The 23,757-nt window shown below is 37.9% G+C and overlaps 1 protein-coding gene across 2 annotated transcripts in view; it reads right to left on the minus strand.

The window, feature by feature from the left end:
- The window catches only part of LOC117400539 (zinc finger protein 236-like), a 124,617-nt gene that overhangs the window by 73,191 nt on the left and 27,669 nt on the right, over nt 1-23,757 (minus strand). For both annotated transcript variants that reach the window (XM_034000659.3, XM_034000657.3), the window contains exons 7-11: nt 18,913-19,035; nt 18,605-18,781; nt 12,707-12,923; nt 7,103-7,375; nt 1,857-2,060 (exon numbers count right to left, since the gene is read on the minus strand). In XM_034000659.3, coding sequence (XP_033856550.2) covers nt 1,857-2,060; nt 7,103-7,375; nt 12,707-12,923; nt 18,605-18,781; nt 18,913-19,035 — 994 coding nt within the window. The remainder of the gene's footprint in view (nt 1-1,856; nt 2,061-7,102; nt 7,376-12,706; nt 12,924-18,604; nt 18,782-18,912; nt 19,036-23,757) is intronic.

Consider the following 23,757-nt stretch of genomic DNA (forward strand, 5'->3'; position numbering starts at 1 on the left):
TGTGAAAAAGAAAAATTAAATCAAAGGTCACCTTAAATCTATTGCAACATAGTATGTATTTCTAAAACGTTGCCTCTTGAGAACATTATTGTACCTGCATGCAGTGTATGTCTGGATTGATCCTTAGGCATATAGAGGATAAATCATTGAATTTTAATGAAGTGCTAGTTATTTCACAAATGAGGATGGCAGAATAATGGAAAGAGCAGGTTTATTATTGACATCCTTATGAGTGAAATAAACAAAGCACTCCATGAACATTAATGGAGTATTCTTTTTATATAACAAGTACAATGTATACAAGGATGAAACCAAGACATAACAGCAGAATTCGATCAAGTGCCACATCATCTTAGTAAACAGAGTAATTTGTAACAGTGTGATTAGCCCAGCCAATCTTTCGTTGGATTTGAATAAATGCAAGGTAGATTGTGTTTTATTCACTCAGGAGCACTGAACATGAAAAAGTGTTTTCCATGCAAGACCTTGCAATACTTGTTGTAGAAGTATTTTTAGAGTATGCATCAATTTTATTTATTAGGAAGTGTATGATAATAAAAAAAAGCATTTTAAGATCCCATACAGTCTTTGTCATGCTGAAAGGTGAACATCAGTCTCAGTTTGAGCTTTTTTGCAGAGGGCAGCGGGTTTTCCTCAAGGACTGTACTTTGCTCCATTCACTTTCCCTTATATCCTGACAAGTGCCCCAGTCCCTGCCGATGAGAAACATCCCCATAACATGATGCTGCCACCACCATGCTTCACAGTAGGGATGGTGTTCTTTGGGTGATGCGCTGTGTTGGGTTTGCGCCAAACATAACGCTTTGCATTTAGGTCAAAAAGTTCCATTTTAGTTTTGTCAGACCACAAAACTTTTTGCCACATGGATACAGAATCTCCTGAATGTTTTTTTGCATACTTCAAAACGGGATTCAAGGTGGGCTTTCTTGAGTAATGGTTTCCTTCTTGCCACCCTACCATACAGGCCAGATTTGTGGAGTGCTTGGGATATTGTTGTCACATGCACACTTTGACCAGTCTTGGCCATAAAAGCCTGTTGCTCTTGCAAAGTTGCCATTGGCCTCTTAGTAGCCTCTCTGATCAGTCTCCTTCTTGCTCGGTCATCCAGTTTGGAGGGACGGCCTGATCTAGGCAGGGTCTTGGTGGTGCCATACACTTTCCACTTCTTAATAATCGTCTTGACCGTGCTCCAAGGGATATTCAAGGCCTTTGATATTTGTTTTATACCCATCCCCTGATCTGTGCCTTTCAACAACTTTGAAACAGAGTTCTTTTGGTGCTCACGGTTGAGTCTTTGCTTTGAAATGCACTACCCAGCAGAGGGGACCTACAGGAACTGCTGAATTTATCCTGAAATCATGTGACTCACTACAATTTAACACAGGTAGAGGCCACTTAACTTGGTGTGTGATTTTGAAGGCGATTGGTTACACCTGAGCTAATTTAGGATTGCTATTACAAGGGGGGTGGACACTTATCCAACCAAGCTATTTCAGTTTTTATTTTTAATTAATTTTCTACAAATTTCTAGAATATTTTGTTCACTTGGAAGTTGTGGGGTAGGGTGTGTAGATAAATGAAAAAAAAAACCTACTTTAATGCATTTGAATTTCAGGCTATAAGGCAACAAAAGGTGAAAACGTTGAAAGGGTGTGTAGACTTTCTATAGGCACTGTACATATAGCTCTTTTTTAATGTACAGTAAAATAGCAATTAAATAAATACCTCAGAAAGAATGTGTTATTATTATAGAATGCCATTACTTCTTTGTAATTTTATTGAACCCACAGTGACCAATAATAATCTCTTTCTCTCCCTACATACAGCACACATACCTAAGTCAGTGATGAGGATGGGTTCCTGAAGAGGAACATCTGGTACGGGGAGATTGTTCTTCACCACTCGTACTTTTTGAGGTTTCCGGGGGTATTTCTGTTTCTTCGCTTGCATATTCTTAAAGTGGGAAGCAATGTGGGTTTTCCTGTGCCCTGAGGTACGGAAAATCTTCTCGCAGTGGGGACATGGGAATGGTCTCACGCCTTGGAAATTCAAGAAAAAAAATGGGTAACTAGGTACACAATATCATAGTCATAGTAATGCAGAACAGAACATTATACAAAACATATGCATAAAATAAGAAACAAGACAGCTCTACTGATGAAGCATAACTGCACAAACTGCGTGAAGCAAGAAGCATTTTCACTAGCCGTAGAAGTTCACTTCGAGATGCACTTCTAACATATTTCTCCCAATTTAAAATACATTTATATTTACACATATCCCTCAAAAGGTACAGGAGGGAACAAACAGTAGCAGGGACCATTGTGTGTTTACCTAGGCATTTAGAAACCTTCTACAAGATGGCAGATGGCAAGAAAAGTGCAGGTCTCATGAGGTTGTTGTGCAAGACACAGTATATACAGCTCCTCACTCTCTTGTACTGGCCTAATACATGGGAGTGAAGCTGCTGCACATGAAGTGATAGGGTATCACAAAGCAGCAATTCAGAAAACAAAAAAGGTACAAAAAGATCTTCAGCACAATAATATTAAAGGGACATTGACAGGGTGAGTGGTCTCCTGGGACCAAGATTTTTTTTTATTATTATTTTGTATCGGCTAACAATAAAAATATTAAAAAGCGATGGACTCTACTTTTTAAAATGTCCAGTAATCATGGTAATAATGCCAATACATTTTTGGTTATCGCTCCTTTATAACGACAGCAGAAACAGGTGAAACTACTAGGAGGAGCATCAGGTGTTGTACAGTAAACAATTTATTGTAAGATTAGGAAGCTTTTCTTTTAAATCAGAGGAGCTAATAAAATAGATTTAAATAGGCATTAGTCATCTGCAAAGTAATGATTAAAGGGTGCGAACAATAAAATTCAATTCACGATTTGGTGACAACAGATGACTAATTGCACTGACAAGTTCTAAGTGTATTGTAATAAATGTACATTAATCATTTGAACTGCTGACATCATTCAAAGACCTAAATAATTAAAACAATTCTACATCCATTTGAAAAGTTTTGCTTCATTGCCGAGTTACACACTGTAACATTAATTTGAATTACTGTAGCAAATTCTAATCTACAAGAAAAAGTGGAATTAAATGTCATAGAATTAATCAGCTAAAAAGTGATTTAATTGTTCAGAACATGATGCCTCTTGCATTAGAAATAACTGCAGCCAAAAATATATATCTTTGAGATCAGTCTAAATTCACAATTAGAAGGCAGTTGAAACCTTTAAAAAGAAAAATCTAATCTTCTGAAACTCTCAAAATAAAAAATGAGTTAGCTTGAACATTCCCAGTTTCAAAGTTTTAAAATGCATGCTCTACCCGGGTCAGAACTTACCCTGGTAGGACCCGGTGTCATGTGGGTCAGATATGCGATTTCACAATGCTTTTGATAAAAGCAGGGTTGACCTGGGTGACAGACACAAGCAAACAATGCCCATATCAATGCCCAGGAAGCAGCTTGTTACAGACACTTCCATCCAAGCTCCTCTGGATTGAACAGTCTGCCCAAATGTTATTTAGAGAAAATGTTTCTTCATCCCTGCTGCAATCTGGCTCATGGTGTCTCTCAAGCAACAAAACTATGGCTAAACAAAATAAACAGAAACGTTCCTTGCGGAACTGAAACTTTCACGCAGACGTGGCTGTTTGTTATTGCGTTGGCTCATGGACGGCCGTCAAGCATTTTGTCTCACTCAACCCGGATCAAAGCGTGTCGACCCACATACTGAGGTGGGACACTGGAACCCAGGTTAGCCAGGACCCAGGTCCGGACCCAGGTAGGAGTGCCAGTGTGAAAGGGACTTAATTCTGTGGTAAAGGCTCATTACCAGAAAAAAAAAACCTGATTATGAAATAAATAAGGCATGGATTTTGGAGAATAATGTAATTAAATAAATAAAAAAAGGATTACAACTTTGCTTAAATCTCTAGATTAAAATATAAAACAACAATGTAATATGATTTTTCTTTCAGGTGTCTGTTTTATGACTGTCACTACTGAATGATATGACATGTTAAGAAGTTTGGCATTTACATTCAGCATTTGGCACCTAGCAACTGCTCTTTTTTTCTCTCCACTAAATGATGCAGTCATCAGTAGGAGTTATTTACATCATATACTTGTAATAGAGATTTGTGTATCATGATGATTAAATTAGATTTTATAGATGGTATAAATGCTTGCTCCCTAAATCACTGTTCCATTTTAACAACATAGGTCATCATGACCAGGACCATTACATGTATAGTGTTGCATAGTGTATGTATTGTGAGAGCTACACCTCTAACACAAAGTGAGTAAAAACATAAATAAAAGTACAGACTGCTGAGGATCTTTGATCCAGTGTCAGTTATGTCTGCTGTATGCCATGCCCAACACTGTAAATGCCAATAAAGCTAACACTGATTTGTTTTGAACAATTATAGTTGGATTTTGCCACATAATAGCAATAAAGCCATTTCAGACAGTGAATCAACCCTCATAGTGTATTGACCTTCCACCTTTGTTCAGTTCACTTTTATTCCCTCATTCACAGATGTTTCTAACCTTCTATTATGTAGCAGGGGCCAGGTAAAAATAAAAAAAAAAGAGTAAACAAGATATCCTTACACGTGATTAACAAGTTTGAGTTTGGTAGTCTAAGAGTTTGACAGTAGTCCACATCACAACACCAAACAATCCAGGATAAATGTCACTATGCAAATAGAAAAGCTAGTAATGGGAAGTTCACAATGTCACTGCTAGTCCCTGCTCTCTGTATAAAGGTGCCTTTAGTCTCCAGTGCTGCCATATACATGATTTATTTATGTATGTGCGTTAATTACAATGTCATGTTGTCTTATCAACACTTCCTTTTTCTTCTAAGTTTAAAAATAATCTAATTTAATTTGAATGTATGTGTGTGCTACTATGTGTGTGCTGATATTCAGAAATAAAAAAGCTTAAAAAATAAATACAGTGCTGTGAAAAAGTATTTGCCCCGTCTGATTTTCTGCATTTTTGCATATTTTTGACACTGAATGTTATCAGATCTTCAACCAAAACCTAATATTAGATAAAAGGGACCCTGAGGTGAACAAATAATACAAAAATGTGACACATATTTCATTTATTTATTAAAGAAAGTTATGCAACACCCAATGCCCCCGTGTGAAAAAGTAATCGCCCCCTTAGACTGAATAACTGGTTACACCACCTTCAGCAGCAATAACAGCAACCAAACGCTTCCTGTAGTTATTGATTAGTCTCTCACAGCGCCGTGGAGGAATTTTGGCCCGACTTGCTACTCTGCCATGAATGTCTTTCAGATGGTGGAGTCATGAACACTGACCTTAGCCAAGGCGAGAGAGGCCTGCAGATCACTGGATGTTGTTCTAGGGTTCTTTGTGACTTCCTGGACGATTTTACGCCTTGCTCTTGGAGAGATTTTGGCAGGACGGCCACTCCTGGATAGATTCACTACTGTCCCAAACTTTCTCCATTTGGACAATATGGCTCTGACTGTGGTTCGGTGGAACCCCAGAGCCTTAGAAATGGCTTTGTAACCCTTTCCAGACTGATAGGCATCAACAACTTTTTTCCGGAGGTCTTCAGGAATTTCTTTTGTTCGTGGCATGATGTGCCTCTAGAACCTGTGTGCTGACAACTTCACTCTGATGGTAAGGGCCAAAGTTAGTCAGATTTATATTGGGCAAGACTGGCCCAAATCAGGCCTGGTTGTTAACCAAAGTACTCAAACAGCTGACCCTAATTATCCCTTTAATTGTGTTGAGTTAACTAGGGGGGGGCAATAACTTTTTCACACCTGATGATTGCATGTTTGATTACCTTGCACACCAAACAAATGAAAGAAGCACCAAACTTTGGTGTCATATTTTGGCAAATCATGGCACCATTATGGACACAACTTGTATCCAATCATCAAGCAAAGACATTTTTAATGAATGTGGTGATCATGAAAGGAGCAAGATTTACAGCACTGGAATATGAACTCCTGTTCAAGATTTACAGCACTGGAAGGTGAACTGGAATGTGAACTTTGCACAGCAGGCAGAGCATGCATTGGAATTTTTAGCGCACGGCTTTGAATTAGCCACATAGGAATGACTTTCCACAAATCCCATCCTTTAGTTCACAGCATGGGATTTGAAGAATGTTGTCCTGGACTTCTGACACAACCTAGAACAAGCTGTGATGTAGACCCTCCTTAACCATAAAACAAATTTCGGGTCTTGTACCAAATGTCTGGGGGACGCTATAGTAGTAGCCAAAACACTACAGTTTGCTACAGTATAATAAATATAATACTACAATATAATATAGTAAACTACTAAGAATTATGGATCAACAGGGTGTGATATGCTGAAATAACACAATGGCTCTCGTTATGAGCCTATTTCAGCATATCACAACACCCTGGAGTACCATCATTCGATTTTAAAACAACATTTATCAACTTTACTTACTAACATACTGATTAGGCACTTACATTCATAATGATCTTCATTGGTGTGTCCTTCTGCTGTTTAAAAAAATAATGTTCAGGAGAGGTGCTGTGCGTGTGTGTGTGTGTGTGTGTGTGTGACATACTGTAGTTATTATTTTACAAACAGAATAATAACTATTAATCCCATGTGTATTTTTATTACATTTTAATTTTACTGGAGAATTTTCTTGAATTTCCTGATATCCCTTTTTTGTTTACCTGTTAGCTGATTCATATTTAATAATTATTATTTTATGATGAGGCTCCAGCCAAGGTGATATTGTGACATTTTTTAATTGGTGGAAAGTGTGATTGACCAATCAGAGAGCAGCATCTCCACCAGATTAATGTTAAGTAGGTATTTTGTTTGACTCCTGAACCCTGCTGCAAGCAGCAGTGTCTAATTTATTTACGTGTAAGGCAGTTATCAAAGCAAAGGTGGAGCTGGAAAGGGCCTGTGTCACCACAGTTAAACTGTCTTTGGGGAAAGTTTTAAGTTAGCCAGTACAGTAAGACATCTTACCTCATAATAACGGGACTGAATATGATTCTGAATTGTTCGTACCTGTATGCAGGCGCATGTGGACCTTCATGCTCCCAGACGTGGAAAAGCACTTCATGCAGAATTGGCACTTAAAAGCTTTAATGCCAGTGTGTGTCTTCATGTGAGCTGTGAGTGTGCTCTTGACTGCGAAGGCACGGAAGCACTGCTTGCACTTGAATGGCTTCTCATGTGTGTGGATGCGGATGTGACGCACCAGGTCACTGGGCTTCTTAAATTCTTTGGCACAGTAAGGACACACATGCCACCGGATGCCGTTTTCCTCTCGGATAGAACCTAGGATACAAGTCAAGTGAAACAAGTGAACACAAAACTAGCTAGTTGATGATTCAGGGATGGAATTGCATAGCAGCTTCCCTTACTCCAGGTTTTAATACAAGTCTGATTAGCCATAGTGTACAGGTAACAATCTCAGGTGTTACTTAAACTCTAAAAACTACATTTTCCTTGTTTTTGGAATTTCACACAAACAGAATAACTGCTCTGGGTTACAGTTACAATATCTGATGTTTGATTACACCGTGTAACAAATTTGTTATTTTTTTTTTGGTTCCTGGGTAGTAAGTGTTATTTCCTAATTGCTTATGCCTCAAAGTATAGAAAATGGCTATTATTCCCCACAAACTTTGCTTTTGTGACCAGGACAGTGATATTTTGAAATTTACCTATTTTCCAGAACATTCCAGATAGATTCAGTGCTGAGTAAACTTGGAGTAACTTCTAGAACTTTCTAGAACTTTCCAGTAATATAAATAGTAGTATAAATACAGGGGCCTTAAGCCCACCAGTTCAGTTTAGTTCCAGCTACCTAAGTGGATACATATCTGCATTTTTCTGAGATGTCATCAAGGCCATAGGAGACTTCAAACTGGTGGCATTCCTGATGGGTCTCCAAGGCGGTTTTACCAAGTTTCCCCGCTATCTTTGCCTTTGGGACAGCAGGGACACCAAGACGCACTACCACAGGCGGGACTGGCCACAGCGGACCGAGTTCTCTGTGGGGAGGAACAACGTCAAGTGGGAGCCACTGGTGGACCCCCGGAAGATGCTGATGCCACCACTGCACATCAAATTGGGTCTTATGAAACAATTTGTCAGCGCTCTAGATAAGGAGTCGGCAGCCTTCAAGTACCTTCAAGACTTCTTCCCTAAGCTGTCTGAGGCAAAGGTCAAAGCCGGTGTCTTCGTCAGACCACAGATAAAGAAGATCCTGGAGTGCAATGAATTCCCCAAGAAGCTCACTAGTAAGGAGAAAGCGGCTTGGAACAGCTTTGTCGCAGTGGTTCGGGGCTTCCTGGGCAATCATAAGGCCGAAAACTATGTGGATCTGGTTGAGACTCTGGTGAAGAACTACGGCACAATGGGCTGTAGGATGTCCCTCAAAGTCCATATCCTTGATGCTCATCTTGATAAATTCAAGGAGAACATGGGAGCGTACTCGGAGGAGCAAGGCGAGCGCTTCCACCAGGATATACTGGACTTTGAACGCCGCTACCAAGGACAGTATAACGAGAACATGATGGGAGACTACATTTGGGGGCTGATTCGTGAAAGTGAGTTACAGTATAATCGTAAATCTCGAAAAACTACTGTAATGGAAATTCAATCGTTTCCTCAAATAGACTTCATAGAAACTGACAGGAGGCAATATGAGTAAAACAAAATAGATTACCTTTATTGATTGCAATCAGGAGCGTTCAACCATGCAACACAAAGTCGGTTAGCAGTCAGTCAGAATCGCACACCCACCCTTAATTTGGTGCGGGTTATATAGTTTTAGCACCCCCAACCCAGCCGAGAGAAGATCCGCCTTTTCTTCCGTCTGCTCTTCTGTGGTTACCCACAGAAGTTTGTTTACCCCACATTTGATTGGCTGGGGCAGTTGCTCAACTTTTAGTTGAGGCCTGATTGGTTGTTACCGGGCAGACTTTCTGGAACCTTCTCCGGCTGTGAGTGTGGCGTGGTGCCAAAAGACACTTTGTAACATCCTTATTATAAAAGTATATAAAATATATAAAATAAAATAAAGAGATAAAACATGCACAAACTCTTTTTCTATCTCACTTCAGTTCCCAGTGTCCTAGAGATACCGGGCAGGGCTAGTTCTTACCCTCATTGTTCCATCTATAAGCTCTTTGTAGTGTTAATGCTGTGTCTAGCTTTATTGAGTTATTTAATGCCATTTAGGCAATACCTTATAAGAAAATAATCCACTACACTACTCACTTCTAAATCTTTTGTAGTCATTTTTGTATTACTTTAGTATACATACATGTTAATTTGAATTCATATGTTGTTTTTTTCTGACTTTGTGAACGAAAAGACACAAATTCGCCCGTTTTCTCATTGGAAATAGGTAAATTTCAAAATATCACTGTCCTGGTCACAAAAGCAAAGTTTGTGGGGAATAATAGCCATTTTCTGTACTTTTGAGGCATAAGCAATTAGGAAATAACACTTACTACCCAGGAACAAAAATTGTGTTACATAGTGTTATATGACCTTGTCAGGTCACACTAGCAATGAAATTAGTTACACCATAAATTGTGTTTAAATTTTAAATGGGACCGAAATGCAAATGAAAGCACTGTTACATCAAACCACTATTAAACTATTGCTAACAGCTTTTGTTAATTTAATGATTAATGTGTTTTGTAAATGTTTTAGATTTGTTCTCAAAAGTATGATAAATTGCAAGTTTAGAAATGTCTGTGCAGTGCTATAAAATAATACCATATATCTTGATTATTAATATATTAAGACAGGGGGTTTCAACCTAACCCCTGGGGGGTACTTCTAAAGGGTCATAGGGGTACGCAGGACAACTCAGAAATGCACAAATAAAATGAAAGTAAGAGAATATAATGATCTTGATTTTTTTTTTTTACTGTATTATATATTCTCTAAACCACGGTGTACGCTTATTTAATCTTTGTTTAGCAGCTCAAAGTGAACCGCTAATGAAAACAAAACCCACAAACAGAATGTAGCACTTCCACATTTTTCACCTGCACGCATGCGCGATTTCAATTGCGTGGATTTCCACTCTGATATACAGTGCCAATAGAAAGTCTACATCGCCTTTCAAAATTTTCAGCTTTTGTTGCCTTATAGCCTGGAATTAAAATGCATTAATATATATATATATATATATATATATATATATATATATATATATATATATATATATATATATATATATATTCATTTATCTACACATGCTACCCCACAACTTCCAAGGGGAAAAAATATTCTAGAAATTTGTAGAAAATTATTAAAAATAAAAACTGAAATAGCTTGGTTGGATAAGTGTCCACCCCCCTTGTAATAGCTCAAGTGTAACCAATCGCCTTCAAAATCACACACCAAGTTAAGTGGCCTCCACCTGTGTTAAATTGTTGTGATTCACATGATTTCAGGATAAATTTAGCAGTTCCTGTAGGTTCCTTCTGCTGGGTAGTGCATTTCAAAGCAAAGACTCAACCATGAGCACCAAGGCACTTTCAAAAGAACTCCGGGACAAAGTTGTTGAAAGGCACAGATCAGGGGATGGGTATAAAACAAATATCAAAGGCCTTGAATATCCCTTGGAACACGGTCAAGACGATTATTAAGAAGTGGAAAGTGTATGGCACCACCAAGACCCTGCCTAGATCAGGCCATCCCTCCAAACTGGATGACCGAGCAAGGAGACTGATCAGAGAGGCTACTAAGAGGCCAATGGCAACTTTGCAAGAGCAACAGGCTTTTATGGCCAAGACTGGTCAAAGTGTGCATGTGACAACAATATCCCAAGCACTCCACAAATCTGGCATGTATGGTAGGGTAGTAAGAAGGAAGCCATTACTCAAGAAAGCCCACCTTGAATCCCATTTTGAAGTATGCAAAAAAACACTCAGGAGATTCTGTAGCCATGTGGCAAAAAGTTTTGTGGTCTGACAAAACTAAAATGGGACTTTTTGGCCTAAATGCAAAGTGTTATGTTTGGTGCAAACCCAACACAGCGCATCAACTAAAGAACACTATCCCTACTGTGAAGCATGGTGGTGGCAGCATCATGTTATGGGGATGTTTCTCATCAGCAGGGACTGGGGCACTTGTCAGGATAGAAGGGAAAATGAATGGAAAAGTACAGAGAAGTCCTTGAGGAAAACCTGCTGCCCTCTGCAAGAAAGTGGAAACTGCGACGTAAGTTCACCTTTCAGCATGACAACAACCCGAAGCACACAGCCAAAGCTACACTGGAGTGGCTAAGGAACAAAAAGGTAAATGTCCTTGAGTGGCCCAGTCAGCCCTGACCTAAATCCAATCGAAAATTTGTGGCGTGACTTGAAGATTGCTGTCCATCAACGCTAAGGAACTTGACAGAGCTTGAACAGTTTGTAAAGAAGAATGGTCAAATATTGCCAAATCTAGGTGTGCAAAGTTGGTAGAGACCTATCCCAACAGAATCACAGCTGTAATTGCTGCCAAAGGTGCTTCCACCAAGTATTAACTCAGGGGGGTGGAGACTTATCCAATTATGATCTTCCAGTTTTGTATTTTTAATATATAATTATTTTCTCAATAAAAACTTTTTTCCCCTTAACAGTGTGGAGTATGGTGTGTAGATAAGTGGAAAAAAATCCTCATTTAAATGCATGAAACTCTGAGTCACTGACACAACAAAATGTGAAAAAAGTTCAAGGGGGTTTAGACTTTCTATAGGCACTGTATAGGTGAAGCAGGCGTCTGGCGATTGTGCCTGGAGTGTGCTCTGTGCTGCTCATGATCTTTGCTGTTTTTAGCTTGTTGTATCAGTGAAGCAGTGTTTCTGCGTTTTTTAGAAGTATAAATGCTCCGGTAAATACAAATAGTTAACACAATACTCATATTTGACAGGTTTTGTTTATTACCGCAGCTGAATTTTATTAAGAGCAATAGTGGCTGGTTGAATATGGTTGAAAAGAAAAATGAAGGAAAACACAAGTCAGAAAGTGCAAAGCGATTGAAAGTTATATAAATTATAGTTTTATCTTCAGGTTAATGTTTTTGATACTGTAAACATTTTAAACGGCACACATAATTATGCTGAGGTGGGAAGTAAATAGTAATGTGATAAACAGTTACAGTGCAGGCTATTTTGTATTATTTATAATGACTTTGCCCAATAGAAAGTGAATACGAGTGTTTCCAAAGATTCCTCAATACTGCCTTTTAATTATTTGCATCCAAGTTTTAAGAATGAAGCCTACTGTTTGGTTTTCTGTCTCAGCAATTTGTCAGTCCCAGACTGTTGTGAAAAATTATATATTAAATAAACAGGGGAAAAAAGAAATGTGTTAACCAGATTATTCTGCCTTTTATTGCAACGGTGGTACATTCAGTGAGCGAAAATTGTAAAGTGTACGTTAGCTGAAACCTCCCGACAGAAAGGGTACAGTGTCAAACAAAGGTTGAAAACCCATGTATTAAGATATTGTCAAGAGCTGGCAATTTGCCATGAAGTAGAAACTAAGGGTGCAGCTTTTTGGACTGACAGAGATATATGGTGCAAACCTTGTTTGTAGTTGTTACTTTGAATGCTGATTTCCTTTGTCACATTAAATGCATTAATGTGTATATTACCTGGCATTTGCATGGGCTTTTTATAAACCCCTTTCCTCTCTTTCCTAGTGAGTTTCTCTGTGCTGGTTTCTTTGTCTGGGTCTAGCTGGTCATGTGGTACTGGGCAGGTCGAAACACCCTGGGATTGGCTCTGGGACCCCAGAGTCCTTGCCCCACTGCTGTTCTGGGGATGGGACTGAACTGGTATAGCACTCAGACCACTGTTCTCCAAAGCTTGCTAAATAAAAAAATACAGAAGACCAATTAACAGAAAGAGCTTGAAACAGACCTGTTGTGATGAAAAAGAAACCAAAAACACAATTATTAGCAAAACCTTCACGTCAAAGTTCACTCTCAGTCTTATTTCACTGTCCTCCAGTTAGTTTTATTAACCTATTTCTTTGAAGAGCAAGTTACCCATAAATATGTATCTTTGTGCATCCATAATGAATTTAAACATGTTTTTCTTCACAATTTAGAATGTCCAATTCCTTCATCGTATTAATTCCCACAAGAGCTCAGGAGAACTGAGGGTCAGTGGGCGTCCTTCGATCACACAACTATTATATCACCTTGTAGCAGGGCGGTAGTAAGCCCTGCTGATTAAATGTGTGTTTATTTTAGAACAGGGTTTCCCCCTCCGCCCGTGTTATTTTGTATTTATTTGTTTGATTGTTTAGTTATTGTATTTATGACGGCGAAGCGCCGCGTATTTTGTTATTGTTTTGTTAGTGACGGCGTAGTCGATTGTTTTGTTATTATTTAGTAGCGTGGATGGGAAGCCCCATCCACACAGTAATTAATAAACTCGTGCAGATTGTGGCCGAGGGGTAATAGAATAATTACTAGCCAGTTAAACCCCTCGGCCACGATATAAAAGCCTGCAGCTCGCTGCACTCGTGGTGGGTGTACGAGAGGAGTGTAGAGAGTGAGCCGAGAGAGTGAAAGCGAAACTTAAAGAGAAGACATAGGAACAGTGAAGGCAATTTGCCCAGCCTGACCTGTGTTGTATTATATTATTTTGTGTTTGTGACTTGTTTTTGTTTAAAATGTTTATTTTTGCTCTGTGAGCAAGTTTCTTTTTGCTCAAACCTTTGATTTATTTTTGCTTAATAAAAACGGCGCCGCCGCGTCTTTCATTTACTTTCATCTGCAGTATTTGGTGTCAGTTTTTAGTTCCTGCTTCTGCCGTGACGTCAGCGACTCAACCATCCTGTCACACACCTCTTTACACCCAGCTCGAAAACAGCTCACACAGTACACCACATGGCCATGCCTTTACTAAGTAAGCCTATATTTTTGAAGAATGGGTGATAATCTGTTCAGGGATACCAAAATATTATTATTATTATTATTATTATTATTATTATTATTATTATTATTATTATTATTATTATTTATTTCTTAGCAGACGCCCTTATCCAGGGCGACTTACAATTGTTACAAGATATCACATTATTTTTACATACAATTACATTATTTTTTTACACATTATTTTTACATACAATTACCCATTTATACAGTTGGGTTTTTACTGGAGCAATCTAGGTAAAGTACCTTGCTCAAGGGTACAGCAGCAGTGTACCCCACCAGGGATTGAACCCACAACCCTCCGGTCAAGGGTCCAGAGACCTAAACACTACTCCACACTGCTGCCCTAAAATATGAAATAATATTAAGTCTGACTTGGGTTAACATCCCATCACAAGTCATTTGTCATTCCAAGAACTTGGATAACATTTTATGAGAATCATTTGCATATATTAGTAGAGGAGACAATTACCAATTCAGGGATACCATGATATTTAGTAAACAGACACTAAGCAAAGTAAAACAGGTATTTCAGTACATAAATGAAAGATTATATATTCAACCTTTGTAAATATAGAGAAAAATATTTGTTTTTATTAGCCCATGGTGTTTGCTTCTTAACCTTTCCTCTTTACTGAACAAACCTGTTTCATAAAAGACATTTTGGTTCTCCTAAATCAAACAAAAATGATCTGATAACAGACAGGGACCATAAACACTAAACCATGCATCCGCGCCTCGGATATAACGCTCCTACAGCATGTCCCCCAATTCCCTATACTAGTGATTCATGCAATATTTCTACAGTAAATACAGTACCGGTGTTGTTCAAACTGTAAACAACTTCTCAGTCTAACTTTCGTTTCTGTCTCTCCCTTTTGATACAGTATCTGAACTGAAGAAAAGCTGCGCTGGCACTTTATAACACAGACACCTTATTCAGCATTCGTTTTATAACTAAATAAACATTAGGCCTATTACATGATTATCTTTCCTAATGTATTTACTTTTTTGTTGCGAGAGGAGCTGCGGCTTTCTCCAGGAGACGAGACGCTTCAGCTTCGCTTCAGCCCCGCTCCGGCAGCCGAACCTGGGGCGAGCCCATTCCTTCTTCCCCTGTCCCGACTTGCTCTCCTTCTCGCTCTTGGTTTGCTTGTCTGTCGTTTTGAACTGAACTCCTGACTGCCGTTTAGCCAGGCTATTTATAGTTTAAAAACTGCTCATTAAAATGATCCACAAGTGGGAATGTTACCTTTTTTTTTTTTTTGGTAAAAAATATAGCGTTTATTACATGGTGCTTTATGCATGTTTAATTCACGGAAAGTTACATTTTTGCTTCACTATATGTCGATTATAGAGAGGGAGTTATTGTATTTTGTATTTTAGTCACGTGTGTTGTTATGTGTCCCGCGGTGCCCCCCTCCCCCGTTTATAACGCTCTTCGGTTATAACGTTCATATTGTGTGTTCCCCGAGACCTGCGTTATAGCAAGGGACCACTGTATAGGTTATTTTCAGTAAATATAACAGATAAAGTAAGACGACCAAGGGACATCATGGTTAATTACCGGTGCTGTATCATATTTGTAATGGGTAGACTGCATTGCAAAACATGTTTATTAACAGTAAATCTGATTTTAATCATCAGGGTATTTGTAATAGCTCAAGTAAATATTACTGTATTCTGTAAAAGAGCTCAGCTGTATATACTTCTGCATATGTTTTTATTTAGCACATCTTTAATGGTACACCAAAAATATTCTCCTTTTTCTAGAGAAGCAGTAAAACTGGGGATGGTGAGTTTGTTGTCGGACAATTTCACTCAGACTACTTGCTCACTAAACATTTTGGTATCCCTGAACAGATAATTATCGCCTCACAAATTCAGTGGTACCCTAAATATGATTAATTTACTAACAGTGTGGAACATTTGTTCTCAATTTGAAATTATTTTCCTGGGGGATGATTGCCAAGATTGGTACAATTTTCAATGTGGTTTTGTCCTTGGCAGTCCTTACTAGAAACCTATTTTTGAGGGTAGAGAAGATGTCATCCCAGTCATTCCGCATTGGCAGTAGTGGATCATATTTGGGGTACCACAGCACTTGTTGGAGAGATTGTTCATTAAAAGAGGAGAGGATTTTCTATTCAGGGATACAAGGGTATTTATTGTATTAAATTTAAAACTACTGCCAAATGACAGAAACATAGGCAACACAGAAGCAAACAAAGTATGATCCCTTTATCCTGCATCTGACTATATTTTATGCAAATCAGCCAACCAGTTGAAATTATGTTTTTTTCTATACTCTAGTCTCACTACCTAAATAATGTGTTATCATAATGTGACGTGAATGTCAATCATGTGCTTTCACTGTGTGTTGATCGCACATTCAGGAAGTGTGGATAGAGTATGAATAGAAGCACATACACTGAGGAAATTGGTGTCAGAAGTAGCACGAAGTGCTAAAAAAAATACCTGTTCTGTTTTTGTAGGGGAAGTCAACATTGGCCCTTCAAGTCTTTAATTTTGAAATATAACTGGGAACACAAATCAGGTCCTAAAATACTACATCATTTAATTATTCATATTAAACCTGCAATGGAATGTCTCTCTAGGACTGGAGTTGCCATCCCCTGCATTACGGGGAAAAAACTCCTGCAATCAGCCATTGATTTTTGTCCAAATTATAAAGAGTAAGTAGCGAGGTTACAAACAATATAGCATTATACGTCCCCACATGTTGCTACAACTGTTTAAATAACGTACTTGTCATTTTTTTTTCCATTGTTAATATCCAGACAACTTTTTTACACTTATAATTTTAAAGTCTGTTTCAAAGCTCTTTTCAAAATGTCAGCTCTAGTGCACTCGGGTTTGAGATCAGGGGTGTGTCCTCTGATCACTACCGGAAGAGCGATTAGAAAAAAAAAAGTGTTCTGGTTTACGTTCTGGTTACGTTTACGCAGGATTCTGTGTTATATACGCAGGACATTTTAATAAAACGCAAAAAAATAACAGCAGTGCATTTCTAAAATACAGATGTAAAAGATAACTGATCCCCTTTTCATCCCTATCCAATAATTTTGTTTATATTACGAAGTAGTTTTATGCAATGCAACATGTAAAAATTGTTCCACTGCTCCCTGCATCCTCTTTTATATAAAAAAAATAAAAAAAGCAGTGGAGGTCTCAGTATCCCATGTAGCACTGCGCACGTCCCTGGTATTAGAGTGACTCAGTAATCTGTATCAGAGCTTGACACAGCCAAGAATTTGGACAAGTAAAACACATGCGCAAAAATCATGGTTTTAAGACCATGGATGAGGCCTGCAGGGTTTTTGAGAACTATTCTGACATCTTTCCTGCTTTCGCAAAACTTGCAACTGCAATTACGATATCTTGAGTACCAGCAGAATTGGGTTTTAGCTGTCAGAACAGAGTGCAGACCAGCAAACACTCTCGTTTACGGTGAGGATAATCTAAAACATGACAATTTCAAAGGAAACTCCTGATAATTATTAAGACTTTGATTTGGAAAGAGCACAAGTCATTTTTTAAACAATAAAACTGTAAATAGTTATGATTTTTACGTCGTGAATGGGGGATTTTCAAAAGAAAACGTTTCATGGTAAGCTTGTCTTTATGTCTTTTTCTACTGCCATTATTTATACTGTGTTGCATGTTAACTTTGTTAATCTGAAATAACAGTAGCGCAACTTTTGGCGAGGCGGTAAATAAGTGCAAGGTTTTGTAATTTCTAGCGAATACGAACATCTGAATTTTGTATCCGAATACATGTCAAAAAATATTCGTTTGAATATTCTGATTTTTGTCCGAGCACTATAAAATATGCACACATTTCGACGTATTCACCGTAAGACAAGTCAAATCGTTTGTTGTTTTATACCGTTTTTTTCATAAATAAGAAGAGGTAACTTAAATCACAAAAGACAAAGTAATTAGACAAGAGTAATTCATTAATCGTTATCCTGCCTGTGTTAAAAAAAAAAAAACACCACACCTAGAGAGCTTTGAATTTCCGTTTTATTGTATTAATCAGACTACAGTTGCCTATTATTTACAGATGTCTGTCTGCCGCGTTTTGTATTATTGTGGCTCAGAATGTCACAAAAATAAAATTGCAGTTGTTTACTATTTTACAATGTGATAAAGTTGGTTATGTTCAGTATAATAACTATAGGTTCAATAATTTGTGTTAAGGTAACAACATTTTTTTGTTTTGTTTTTTGGTTTTAAAGTGCTCCTGTTGAAAAAATACTTCCTTAAGGTAGAATGTAATTTCAAAAAGAATAATTGACATTTTTTTAAATATTTAAAAAAATATGTTTTGTTAGGGTGAAATGTAGTAGTGTGTTCTGGCAAGACTGGAAATAAAACTTTTTTTTTTTTTTTACTCTACTGTCTCAAATATATATATATATTTTTTGCACTTTAAAGACAGAGTGGTAAAAAAAGGTTAGGACTGCTTGGTTGTGAGGTTAGGGTTACGACAAAAAATGCCTGGCTGTAAAGGGGTTAAGAGGGAAAAGGGCAAGTTTGTAATAAAGATCATTTGAAGTCATGTTGTAGAATTATTTGCCCCACCTGTAGGATGTCCTGATTAATCCCGGCCTCCATGCTAATGGACTGCACAGGTTGCTGAGCCTGGGGGTTTTCCCCTGTCACTTGCTCTGACAGCTCAAGCAGCTGCTGGATGACATCTGTCACTGCTTCAGAACCCTCCACACCAGGAGCCGGGTGCCCAGTGACCGACCCATCTTGCTGTTGATGCAGGGACAGAAACAAAGTAGTAAGAATCTGGGTGATCTAACATATATATACACACACATACTTCAGTTAAAATAGGACGCTCAGACATAGAAATATCATGCAGTATATGAAGTGAAAATTACCTGAGAATTTTGTGGAGGGTCTATGAGGGAGATGTGCATTTTGCTTATGTGTGCATTTAGGCTGCCAAGTTTCTTGAACACACAGCTGCAATCAGAGCATCGGAACAGTGGAACTCCCTTTAACTTTAAAAAGAAGAATATCAAAAGCATTATTAGTACCAGTGTTAATGTTACCTATATGGTTTACATGCAAAAAAAAAAAAAGTTCCACCTTTTTGTCATGTCATTTTTTTGTTCCTTTCGGCCAATTTGGGTTTACATTTAGTTTTTTGTTAGGCAGAGAAATTCTCCTTCAAACTTAAAATTACCTAATTAATATTAAAATACAGGAAGGTATATTTAAATATTTCTTTCAGTGTTCTGATTTGGCCTTGCATGACTACTGATAACGTGCAGCTTTCTTAAACTGGGTTTAATAGGTTTTTAGGTTGTGTTAAAGAGCCACAAGTGCAGCTTGCCTCATTTGGCCATGAAAAAAATAAATACAAAAGAAGAGAGAAACAAATAAAAAATCCAAACATAGCATTCCACAAATACACAAAAATACCAACATTTCATAAGAGAGCACTTTGTACTATTCACATAATCTTTGCTAAACAACTTTTGACTGCATATATATTTATATACATAGTATACAAATACATATTGTGGTGGTGGTCCACTATGAAAGGCGCTATATAAAAATTAAGATATTGATATTATTATTATTATTATTATTATTATTATATAATATATAGCAGGTTTCCTAGAGAAGGGTAGTTTCAGCAATTCTGCAATGTGGTTATATATTGTGTTGTTACTGGTGATTCAGTATACTGGTAGACCACAAGAGTTCAACAAATTCCTCAAAAGATGCTAATCCACCCGGGCATTTTTTTAACAAGCTGATGTCTTTTTAAATAAATGCATGAAACCAACTTTGATACGAATCATATGCAAAGTTTGAAATATGTGAGCACATCGTACATGACATCGTAGGAACCTGTTAATTGCAAGATGACATTTCCTAACTTTTACTTTATTTTCAATTTATGCATTTTTTCATTACCAATCAATAATAATGAAGAAGCGTCTTCGAATTGAATTAGATAACTAATCTGAACACTTTATGTTGGCTTTTTTTTCTTTGCTGATCACTGCTGGGCATGAGACTTGTTAAACTGTGTATGTCTTTATTGCCTTGTACCATACGACAGAAATCACATGCGAGTGATACTAAATAAATCTCACTGTTGTTAATGATCATTTTAATTAACATTCAAACATCAGTGGGAACACAGAACACAAAATGATGCAATATGTTTTTTTTTTGTTTTGTTTTTTTTCCCCCAACCTCTTCAGATTCCTTCTACGGACCAGTATTTAATAGAACAAAACAATGTAGTTTAACAAAAAAAGGGAATAACTTTAATGTCCTTTACTTCTTTCTAGGTTTTCTTTTGTTGCGAGTGAAACAAACACTATGGACTTAAACCGTTCTTGCTGGCTGCACACGTCCACATTTCAATTTCCTTCAGCTTCCCGCATTGTACATATTTACCTTTGCCTGCCTTTTTTTCTAAAATTCCAACCCCCAAATGAAAAAGAAATTTCTAAAACGTAAAGAGGCATACTGTGCACATTTGAGACAGGACAGGTTTTTAAATTAGCCCTAAAACTTAAATAAATGAATACGTAAATTGAGACTGATGTCTCTGACGTAGTACTAGGACTAGGGGCAGATCTTTCCCAGGAGGTAGAGGGTGTGGGGCATTTTGTATAGTACATTAGCAGGAAGCTGCTTGAGTGAGAGACTCAGAGGCCAGGTATGCTGTAATTGAGAAAGAAATGAATAGCCATCATAAAAGAACAAATATAACCAAAAGCAAGCTTCTGTGCGCCTCTCTTCCTGTGTGTGGGCCTGTCCACCCATATGCAGTTTTTGTAAAATGTCCCAAACAAACACCGACCTCGCGGGGGCCCTACACTATAGCGTAATTTGCGTATAGGTTAATCCGGCCCTGGGTAATACAATACAAGCTTAAAGCAATCAGCTATCACCAAACATGAAAATAAAGAAGGTGTAAAGGATACAAAATATATTTCCATGCTTAGCAAAGGGCTCCATCATTTATTTATTTGTTGATTGATTTTTTTTTTTTTTTTTTACTTTGTAGTAGCTTCAGTATTTTTTTATAATCTTGCTTATAACACAACTAAACTGGTGTCACATAAAAAATACTGAATGAAGAGGTCTATAAACCTGTATGCTAAACCGGCATTTTTTTGTTTTTGATCAAAGATGCTTACCAAGGCTACTTTTAGTAGACCTCAGTTGTAATTAAATATTCGCTTGGTAGGGCCTTTAGTTATAGAAGAAAGTTGCACAAGATTAAGTCACAAATGGGATCTGCTCTGCTGAAGTCTCGTGAACATGGACTTGTTGCAATGCAAAGATACCTTTGTTCAATTTGTGGCCCTTTTTAGAGAGAGAAGATGATTTACCCATCTTTTTAACCATACCATGTTTTGGCTGTGCACTTCCATTTGCGTGAGTAATGTGCGTGATATTTGCGAGAATTTGGAGTTTCTAAACAGTATGTAAACCAAGCCATTGATATTAGCAACATCTGTTTCAGTGTAAAATATTCTATTAAAAGGAAACTAACAACTTTTGGTAAACAGCAGCATAGAAAGTATGCTGAAAGAGCCACTTTCCAATCAATAGTTACAATACATTAGCTAAAGGTTTTCTAAATGTAATGGCTGCTTTAGACTAAGTGCTAGGAAGAAGAAAAGAAAAACACCAGGATACGAACAAACATAAGAAGGTACATCAATGAAGACATCTGCTTTCCAAAGAGGTCAGGTTAATGGAAAACTGAGTTGTTGCAAAGAACAACAGTGAATAGTCAAATCCCATTACTTTTCTGCTCTTGCTAAAAGAGCACTTTAAATCTCATTTGATCAGTTTGTAAGCAACATTGAATTACCTTTCAAACAAGACACATCCCACCTTGTTACATTTTAAGTATTCCGAGCCCACTTGTTTCATGTTTGTGATCAGGACAAACTGCCACCAGCTACCTATAATGAGGTCTAATGATTTAAACTGGGGTAAATCGTAGTACTGCCGTCGTTTTTTTTGCAATTTATTTATTTATTTATTTATTTATTTAGTTTTTGGAACAAACAGCACATTATAAGAACAAAAACAGAAAAGAGCCTAAATTCCAATTTTCCAACCACCCTTCTACCCACCCACAATCACCCCCCCCCCCCCCCACCCGAGGACCTTGAGAACCCATATCACTCCCCGTTAGCAAATGGCGCCATGGATCCCAGCCGTAGTGAATACCATATGAACAACATCAAGATAAGAGAGGATCCATTGGCGATAGGGGAGAGTGCGGTGGCTGCCAGCGCAAAGCAATCATCTTTCTTGCTGCAGTAAAGCCTGCCAACCACATTTGTCTCTGCTGTGACGATAGATCAAAGGAGGAGTCATCATTCTGCTGTCGCAAAACTCAAACATGCTCACTCAGGGACCTGTTCCCACTACTTTTACTATATTTAGTTAATATGGTGTTAAAAAGGGGTCAATACACTGGAGGAAAACACATGGGACGTTAAAGGAGTGGTACCCAAGGAGGCTTAATGTCCACTTATTAACTTTATTAACATTATCCCCTTTCTATTGTGACAAATATTTTGGTTATGGATGTAAAATTGTGTGCCACCAGTTTAGAGATGGGAGACATTTATAAAAGCCCTGCGGTTCATTAAACTATTACCTAATGGGTGCTTACCTCCTAAAGACCCTGAAACCTGAATATTGTATATCAAAGCTGCTCACAGAGCCTGTGACTCAGTCACGCCCGTCCCCAAGGGCATAAGAGGGCTGAACGCACAGATCTCAGTGTCACTTTTCCTTCAAGTCTGCTGCAATCATGGACGCAGCGACCTTAAAGGTTAACACTAGAACCGCCGAGACTTCGGACTACATACAACTGCTGCATCCGCAAAATGTGCGGCTCCATTTTAAAACGGCTTCAATATGAAAATGAAAAACAAACAATCGGATACAACTTAATATTTTTATTTATGAACATCATACATAACATTTTCAGAGCAGAAACACCGTATTTACATTGAAAATTAAACTTTTTTCTTATTTTTTTCAAAAAGAGCTCATGTACATAAACGTGAAAAACTGTAATAAAATAAACTTTACGCAATAAACTTGTGTAAACAGGTGTAGAAAGCTGTATGCACATATACAATTATAAAACATAAATAAATAACTACTTATAAAAATAGCAAAAAACAAAAATATAACATAACTTATGCAATGTGAAAGCGCTTTGAGTGAAACAGAGTTCAAAGGCTCTGTCTGTCTGTTCAGAGTTCTATTACAGCTTTCTAAGTACAATCTACGCAGAAAACACGCTTTTTAACTGTACCAGTGCATTTGCCACAGACTGCCTTTCCACAACGGGCGCAGACATCAAAAGTTCTGTTTTTATTGCATTTAGCAACCTGGCATTGTCTTTTATTCTGTGTGCCACTGGGCGCAGCTACGGCTTTCATGTCTCTTATCAAAATGTTTCTGTCGTAGCTCCAGGGCTAGCTGCAAAATGAAGTCCCTCCGAGTGATTGTGTTGCCGGTGCACTCCTTGTACAAAGCCAAAGCGTTGATGGCTGCCAGGTCCAAAACATTATAAAAAACAGCCACAGGCCACCTGCGAGTACCACCGTTAACAGAATACAGCTGTGCCATTTGATCCAGTATATCCACACTGTACTTTGTTGCGTTGTAAAATGCAACAGTCTCTGGCTCAGTCCCGATGGTCACTGATCTGTGCA

Source organism: Acipenser ruthenus, chromosome 4, assembly GCF_902713425.1.
Source record: "Acipenser ruthenus chromosome 4, fAciRut3.2 maternal haplotype, whole genome shotgun sequence".
Classification (NCBI taxonomy): Eukaryota; Metazoa; Chordata; class Actinopteri; order Acipenseriformes; family Acipenseridae; genus Acipenser; species Acipenser ruthenus.